The following is a 9,428-nucleotide window of genomic DNA, read 5'->3' on the forward strand; positions in this document are numbered from 1 at the left end:
ATGGCCATCACGGTGCTTCTGATGTCTCAGATGTTTTATAAACTAGACGCTCAGCAGTGTATAATTCGAGACGAATATTCCATCCGTGGCATGATGTTAAAAGGACATACCTACATCGAGGAGAAGACCGGAATCTGGCTTAATTGTTTAGACAAGTGTGATGATGACGTCAGATGTCAAAGCTTTAACTACGTCATCAGCCAAGGCATATGTGAGTTGAACAACCGCACCAAAGAAGCCAGACCTGAAGATTTTGTTCCGGACAGCGATCGCTTCTATATTAAACGATTCAGGAAAAGAGGTATTGTTCTTCTTTGAACAATTCATCTCTATCTTTTTTTGAGGATAGTAATTGTGTCGTATACAGGCGTGCTCAGAATCTCACTGCATCCCGAGGACTACGAACAAAGCCCGCAGGTTTTCGTCAAGAGAGCTTGACAATAGTGGTGTTTAGTAATGACAGAAAAGCGCCAAGAAAAAAACAATCTTCTTGACTTTTCTATTTTTAGTTCCCCTTGGATCCGTTCCCGAGTTGCCAGCTGAGTCGTGCGCCGAGATTAGGGCGAGTGAAGGAGAAGATGCAGTCAGCGGTAATTACTGGTTCGATTCAATTAAACCTGGCGAGGTAGTCCTGGCTCGTTGTGACATGTCTAAACTAGGTAACTAGACGTTCGGGTTTTACCTCGATTTATTATTTTCAAACCTCTTGTAATAAACCTCATCTACGCGCTATAAAATGTCTCATTTTCTAGGCTGTTTCTATGATTAGAGACTCTGAATTCTACAAAAAAAGGCATATTTGCGATGCGTACAACCTTGGCGCTAAATCAATTTTTTACGAACTTTTACATTTAAGTTATGTTACCTTTCTGTGTAATAACCGGGAGTGTGTTTTAATAAATTGAACCCTTCCAATAAGCGACTCCATAGCGAAAATAACGTTCAAGACATGGACATAGACTGTTTAATTTATGAGATGCTCTTCATAAAGAAGAAGCCCAGCTTTAAAACCCAATCGGGCTCCATCCGCGCAAAACTTTTTGTTTAGAGTTAAAACAACAAGAGCACTTACATCGGTCGTGAAGCCGAGGGCTACAGAGATGGGTTTCAGGTCTGCTATATTCTCTCGACTAATAATTAGCAGTCAAACAGGCTCTATCTTCCTCGTGCAACTGACTGCGGGTGCTCAGAACCAGAAGATTCCCACCCAGCAAGAAGTTGTCTGTGGAACAGAGATATTTCAAGAAGCAGATCCGTTGCTATTCCCTGACTGGATTATGATAGTGATGGATATCTAATAAAGATGTTTTGTTTTTCTTTATAAAAAGCAAATAATTCTGAAAGTTAGTAAGTTACTGATCTCTTTTGCCTATTTGCTCCGGGCCGGGCTCCGTCAAATATATCAACAGAAGCTATTGCATTTTAATCCTTTCAATCTTATCTTCTAAAACAGATATCGATGACTGCGCAAGTCATCCCTGTAAGAACAGCGGGACCTGCACAGACGGAGTGAACGGATTCAACTGCAGCTGTGCATCAGGATTTAATGGCGCACAATGTGAAACAGGTAACTATAGCCAAAATTTATTTTACTTCAGATGTTAGTAGTTTTTAATCTCTTTCTATGTCGCTTGCTGTGCTATTATTTTTTAAACTGCTTGAAAAGGGCAGAGACATATCTTTTTGCAGTTGCAAAGTTCTATTGTATATGACCGATATGTGATAATAGATTTTTGGCCTGGGAAAACACTTCTGTAAAAACTTGTGAAAACTTTCTGGTTGCGAGGATCAGGACCGGAATCTATTACAGGGAAATATCTTCAGAGCCGCCAACAGCACTCAACACTTAGGTCCAACGATATCATTTTAATCCAAGAACGTAACAAAAGAATATTTTACAAGGCATGGCTGTTTAAGCCGAAAACACAATTCTAAAGGTTTGCGAAAGTTTTCAAAAAATCTCAACTAAACATTATCTCATACATTTCAGAAAGCTCGATTAACTGTAACGGAATTTGCAGTTTTCAACATTAATAACTTTCAAAACAATAAAGGGAGATAACAGTTCAACAAAAAGACTATCACAGGTAGTAATTAAAGCTCAGCGCTTATTACAGGTATGTTCTACAATAAAAATAGCAGGTGTTTGTTACGGTTAATGAATTGGAATAAATAGTAAACTGTAACTTAAAAATGCAAAATGAACTAAAACAAATATATCTAAACGGAATATGTAAAATATACTAAATAATCTGATTTTCTCTCCTTACAGTTATTATCTTTCTGCCTTTTTCCCTTACAACAGATATCGATGACTGTACAAGTCATCCCTGTAAGAACAACGCGACCTGTATACAGAACCATTACATTTATAATACACTTATTGTGAGTCACAATAAACGGAGAATATGTTTCAAAAACAGTTATAAAAACACTAGTGTGCCTGGAGCAACTGAAAAGGAACAGAACGTTATACATTAGATGGGCTCGTATCGGAGCGGGGGGGGGGGGGGGGGGGCTTATATCGGGAATAATATCGCTGTTAGCAAATAGAGGGTTTATATCGGGGAAGGCTTTAACGTGGTATTTTACGGTATGACCGTTATTAACTTTCTACCTTATCCCATTAAAACAGATATCGATGACTGTACAAGTCATCCCTGCAAGAACAACGGGAACTGCACAGACCGAGTGAACGGATTCAACTGCAGCTGTGCACCAGGATTTAATGGCACACAATGTGAAACAGGTAACTATAGCCAGAACTAGTTAATTTTCATTCATATTCTACGGTTTTGAATCTCTTTCTAAGTTGTTTGCAGTGTTGTATATTTAACTTCAAGCATAGTTTTGTTATTGAGTTTTGTTCCTGGTCGTTGCAGGTTCTATCGAATGTGACCGTTATTAACTTTCTGCCTTATCACCTTTAAACAGATATCGATGATTGTACAAGTCATCCCTGTAAGAACAACGGGACCTGGACAGACCGAGTGAACGGATTCAACTGCAGCTGTGCGCCAGGCTTTAATGGAACGCAATGTGAAACAGGTAATCGTAACAGATAACTTCACCAACCTTATCGTTCGTGTAAATAATAAGACAGCAATGTTCACAAACGATTGGGAGCCAATCAAAAGGTGTATTACCTAGAAACTGACAGCCACTGGAGAAAGGAAAACGAAGAGAAATTCGTCTTTGAATATTATTGCCACGAGGAAACCAAAAGATAAACTGCCCCTTTTTCGGAGTTGCTGCCGGAAACTTTGACCTTTTTTTTTCTGCAGGAATTTTTTAATTCCTTTTTTAAAGCATATATTCTTGTAAAAGTTTCCCTGTGAGCGGACACCCGGCCCAAAGTTACGCGTGCTCAAAACACTTGGGGGTGTGGTTTCATGGTCATAACCCTCACTCTGGGGAAGAGGGGACAGATGGGGAATTGACCGGATGGCTATGGCTTCAGGGTCGATTTTACACCTGCGCGCTGTGGCCAGGTGGAGGAGAAATGATGGGAAGAGTTATTTGAAAATGAAGACATCTATTTTTCTTAGACGAGTAAACGGGTTCAGCTGCGGCTGCGCACTAGACTAATGGAACACAATGTGAAACAGATAATCGCTGTAGATAACAGCAGGTAATACCACGTGCAAGTGATAGGGCTGAAATGTCTATAATCGATCAGCAAATGGGTCAGAATTGTGTGGCTGATATCCCTGAAAGTTTCCCTGTTAGCTAGCCACAGGATTACTCTAATAAAATGTATCTGCTAAAGGTGCTTTCTATAGTCCGTGTAATCATTTTAGAAATGTGAAAACTTTGAAGTGCATTTAACGCGCCAATTCTGGTGATTTTCTTCGTAACAAGCTTCTCTTAAGATTTTTTTAATGTTTTTTTTATTTTCATGTGTTAAGTGTCTATTTCCACCAGAATTCCTTTTTATGCTCTTAATGGGGCACTTAACCATCCATTGTGACATTGAAATACTAACACCTACATCCCTTTGTTTTTAGACATTGACGAGTGCGCTGCACAGGTCGACCCATGTGATGCTGTTGCCAACTCTGAGTGCAAGAATACGGATGGATCGTACAGCTGCCAGTGCAAAGATGGATTTGTAAAGAACGGTCTTAATTGTGAAGGTGCAAGACAGTTTTTATCATTAGTAGGGATATCTTCTATTCTGTTTTAATTAGTTACAGTTACTAACTTTGTTTCTCGTTATGTAAGGACAGTTTGCCACATTTAAGAATCTTATTTAACAAGTAGGCATGTATCAGGAAAAAAAATAATAAATAATCCATATGAAGTTAGAATACACCTCATAATTTATCAAAGTATCCCACATGGCATTCCTCCAGCGGTTTATCCAATGCCAGAGAGTAAACATACCTTAGTGGAGAAACACTGGCGCTGATTGCGATGTTCTCGCACTTAGAGCCGATATATATCATCGCATGAAGGACACGTTTATTCACCTATGGCTTACATACAGGTTACCCAACAACATTTGAACTGGAAATTTCAAATGTAAATATGAAGATTTTCTCGTATAAACAGACAAAAAGGTGGTAATTAATACCTATTGTAGAAGCTATATTTCGGTGGCGAGATCTTTTAACAACCTTGTTCCAAGGAAAAATAGAAACGAAGACAAATCATATAGAAATGTTTGTGCATGACCGGATGTAATAAAGTGATGTAAAATTGAACAAAATATATGAAGTGACTGTATTCAAACTACAAGTAACTCCCAACGAAACAGCACGACAGAGGTATCTACGGATCAGGGGAGAGTTATTTACGTATTACCCTGTTTGTTTTTTTTTTAGTTGACATATGTAAGAACTACCAAAATCTGACAGATGCGGAAAGAAGATATGACTACGTAACAGTAAACCCCAAATGTGACAACACACTCAATGGCTGGTATCGCTTCCAAGGAGCGGAAGGCACAAAAATGGTGACTATATGTCCACCGATTTACAGATGTGATACAAGCTTTCCTGCCTGGTTGAGTGAAAATCATCCTACAGTGGCTGAGGGTACAGTCACAAGAAAAGTCTGCATTCACCGGTCTGGAGGCTGTTGCAAAAGCTCGTTCTTCATTCAAGTAAAAAACTGCAGCTCCTACTATATCTACATGTTGGGAAACCTAGGTGTTTGTGATGTCCGATATTGCAGCACTGACTAATCCGGTCATAGCATGTGTATGTTTCAGTTAGCTTCAGTTGACTAGTATTGGCAAGAGACTTAGATCATAGTCTCTTGTAGTGCCAAGCAAACATGATTACCTGCAGTAAAACTTAACCAAGGGCTGGTTGTTCAAAGCATGACCAAGCAAGTCCAAAATTAGTGTTACTTATTTATAAACTTTAGCCACTTCTTTTTTTCCCCAGTTTTGACGACGGCTTACAAGCTCTAAGCCCTCTAAAAATTAGCAAAGGAAATACTTTGCCCATGAAAGAATACTTTAATCCATCAACTCTTAAACCTGGATTACGAACAATCTGACCACTGTAAACAAACGAAATGCACATCGAGTTTCGGGCGTTTCTCTGGAGAAGACTTGAGGGCGCCCAGTGACATAAGACGCCTGTTTTCTAAGGCAAGATACTGTAACGCTGCAAGGAAGGTTAGTAGATAAACAGCAATCATATCAATGCCAATAGCATTAGCAATGTAACTCGCATTCTCTTAACGAAAGTAAAGGCTTTAAAGGAATTAGTTGTTCAAGATGATTTGTTATGACTTGCACATTTTGTCGTATAAGAGAGCTACTAGGAAATTTATTTTGGCCCGGTAAAGTCATTGAATCAAAACAGGTCGATTTTGAACGCCTCTCGAGCGCCTGTTCTTGTCGGTGATTTGAGCAATCCATTTGTTCTCGTTTCTAAAGAAATAGAGTGTGATTACAAAAACTTGAACTCTGATGTCCAATATTCAGTCATTTGTATAATTTGTGAAACGTGAGGATTATTTAAAACATTTATAACTTCTGTTCACTTTACAAAAAATTTTGATTAGAGCGAAGGAGCTCGAGTAGCAATGTGTTTCTTGATTGCACGGAACAAGATTACGTTGTCTTCTCTGGAGAACTGCTATTCGTATCGGTTTAAAAATTATTCAACACTTTTTTTAACCAGTTTTGATTGAAATTGTAAGCCGTATACAATAGGTATAATTCGTTTTTAGCTGGTGTAGGTAAACTTTTTGTTTTCTACGTTTGTTTACTTGTTTGTTTTTGTTCAATTTGGTTTTTAAAAGATGTATCTAGTTAATCACTTGTCGGGAATGATAAAAGTTCTTTAGTAAACGTGGTTGGCTATTGCCCAGACAGTAATAACATCAAAATTAGAAATTTGCTTACATCCTAGGCATGATACAATCAATTTTGTATAAAATAATAACTTCTCGTAAATTCAACTGAGTAGTTCAGTTAGTCTCTATAGTATAAGCAGACCGAGAAGGTTCACCATTTTTTTTTTTTTTCATTTACAATGTTTTTTTGTTTCCTTTTAAATTTGGGTTTGATCTTTTTAAATTTAAAATTAAACACTAAACTAGTAGTAGAAGTGTTCAGGAAGTTTTACAAACATACACTAAACGCCTGTATTTAAGCCACACTAGCGGCTATTTCGAAGACACAAACCACTAAGGTTTTGTCGGATTTACGAAAGGAAGCAGACGACGTTGTGAAATATTAACACAAGGCGTGACAAAGTTTTTGGCTCACGGTTTTAGCCGCCGTAGTACCAATGAATGCGATAGCGTCAGGCCCCTGTACAGGAAGGGTAGAGAGGAGAGAATTACGAATTCCTTGCACGCCTCAAAATGCCGGCTGATATGGAATGACGGTGGAAGAACTCTCTAGGTACAATATGGCGGATTTTACAAAAGAAATTATCTCATCTCTGAAAGTACCAAGGCTGCTGATTTCTATTGCAGCATGTTGAGCTGGTAAATTGTGTGATATTAAGAGGCCAACAAAAGAAATCTCTTTCATACATTTTGCCTGTTTCCTCACTCTATCAAAAAGACTCTTCCTTCGGTAATCTAACCAAGAAACAATTCAGTTTGCAAGTCTCCTCTTTCTTTTAGCCCAACATCTGTCTCAAAATTCTTTTTGGTGTTTCCACTTTTCTGATCAGATTGATATGAAAATTTCAGTTTTTATCACATCAATTGACATTAAACTTTGTTTAATTCTTCAAGGATTTTGCCTTACGTCATTAGGACATTATTTCGCAATCTTAGTCTTCATATTCCTTAGTTAACTCCTCTGTGATAGCCTCCAGGCAACGAAGTTATTTCCACAGACAGGCATCTTTCAGGGAATGATCAAATGCCTTACTTTAATTTTGTAAATATATTTAAGCTGTAGTGCTAACATCGTGTAAGGTATTCAAACAGACGATTGTCACTTATAGATATACGTCCAGTACCTTTGTTATTTGATTCTGCATATGTTAGTAATGAATATCAATACTCCTTTCTTGCTATTCTCATTAGCCTTACAGTTTAAATATAGTGGATACAAGAAAATTTCTGGCCGAAACTACAAAATGCCCAAAATTGCCTTGCTTACAAGTTGGATTATAGTTAAAAATTGTTATTATTGGGACAGTTTTTAACTCTATAAGTAGCTTGTAAGTTTTCACGTCTATTTAAAACTATGAATAAGGACTCTTTATTACTATAACAGTAATTATTATTCACCTTGTTACTCAAAATAATGTAATGTTTAATGGGTTTAGTACAACTAAGTTATACATACACATGTATGTTTAGTTATATCTACCGCAGCGCTAAAGTTATTCAAAGGGCCAGTACCATGATAGCGCTTTTTTAATGTGAATTACCATGGGAATTTAGGGTAAAAACCTCTGTGTTAGTAACTTAAAGCATTTTTTTCTGAATGCATGATACAGTTATAACCTGTCGGTGTAAATATTGTTTCATTGTTTAAATGTGCCAGAAGTCTGGATGGAACGTAATGATCTTATCTCGAAATGTGTTTCTGTTGGGAAATCAAAACATGCCACTTAACCATGGTTCGTTTTAAAAATTAACTTGTCGTTAGTGTTAAACGTATAAGAAATACCGCGAAGAATGACTTGTCTTCTTATAGATTTTTCTAGTCTGTTAATAACGACTCAAGAGCCTACTTGTAGAGATTTGGATGGAAATGAGGGTGGATAAAGTCAGGATTGAATTGATTAAATTGGACGTACAATCTCTAAACTCGATAGTTGAGACATTTGTACCATCCAGACATGAATGCAATAAATCTGTAAATATATGTTTGTTTTAGAAAAACTCATGTACACGTTTCAGAATGCTAAACTTAATAAAATTCCTTTAAATGTCATGGCTGTTAATCTTTTCAGATAGCTTTTATACTGTGAAAAGATGAAGGTAAACGGCCGACCTCGATCTTTTGGTACTGCCCGGTTCTCTCTGACAATGACACTTAATTTCTTTCATTGAATTCTTTATTATTCTCCACCACTTCTTTCTTTCTTTGCAATCATCTTTTTCACTTTTCACTTCTTCTTCACTATGTCCTTCCTCTTCATGGCAGTTTGCCTCTACTTCTTAATCGGTGAGCTTTGCATAAGCGCAAGTGCACATATCCTTGCTTCTGGATGCCAATCGAGCTTTGTGCCAGTCTGCTCTCAATTTTTCTAGTACATATAACAGAAGTATTTGTTTTGTAATACACTTGTAAGCTTCCTCAGAATCACGTTTGATGATTTTGCGCCTTGTTTCTTCTTGGATTTTGTTTAGGCGCTCTTTCTTGCCCTTTTCACCTTCTCTTTTCTTTTCTTTTTTTTTTTGTCTTCCGTTCTTCGTTCCTGTTTCATTTAGCAAACCTTTGAAGGCTCGGTCAAGACTTCGCTTTATGCTCAAAAACTTCTCTTATTTGTAACTGACATCTCCTTTCATTTGAGCAAGTTCCTCTTGGACTGCTTTAGTATACTGATATTGCTCACTGGCCCATGGCTTAAGTTTATTTCTGTTAAAAAGTGTCCCCAAATTAGATGGGATGTTATTTTCTTCCTTTTTCATTTAGGACATAATTTTTTCGAATTTTTTAACACCTTTGGACACAATGCCTATATGATTAGGCCTTAGTTGTGTCGGGGACATTCTCATAAATTTAAAACAGGAGACTTCATTTGTTTCAGAAAAAAGTAAACTCATGTCATGCTTGAGCTTTACAAAATATTTTTTGATTTGAAATCTGTTTTCCCTTTCCTTGTAAAGGTACTTTGTCAAGTTATCCAGGAAATAGGATTGTGCATGTTCGTACATGTCTGGGAGTATTTTGGTGAAATACTTGGTGCTTTTATGGTTTAGGTCTGTATACAAGTACTTGAAATAGCTGTTACTCTTTGTTCCAGTTGACAATTTTGGTGATGAATTCCAAG

General features: G+C 37.3%; 1 protein-coding gene across 1 annotated transcript; it reads left to right on the forward strand.

The window, feature by feature from the left end:
- Window positions 1-5,280, forward strand: LOC149104936 (uromodulin-like). Its single transcript, XM_089272295.1, has 5 exons — window positions 1-301; window positions 510-659; window positions 1,454-1,567; window positions 4,008-4,159; window positions 4,760-5,280. Exons 1-5 carry the CDS (start codon window positions 1-3, stop codon window positions 5,186-5,188), a joined length of 1,146 nt encoding a protein of 381 aa, XP_089128421.1. The 3' UTR covers window positions 5,189-5,280.
- The last annotated feature ends 4,148 nt before the right edge of the window (window positions 5,281-9,428 follow it).

This window comes from Orbicella faveolata, unplaced genomic scaffold (genome assembly GCF_042242905.1).
Source record: "Orbicella faveolata isolate gen_17 unplaced genomic scaffold, um_ofav_v1 contig_34, whole genome shotgun sequence".
Taxonomy (NCBI): Eukaryota; Metazoa; Cnidaria; class Anthozoa; order Scleractinia; family Merulinidae; genus Orbicella; species Orbicella faveolata.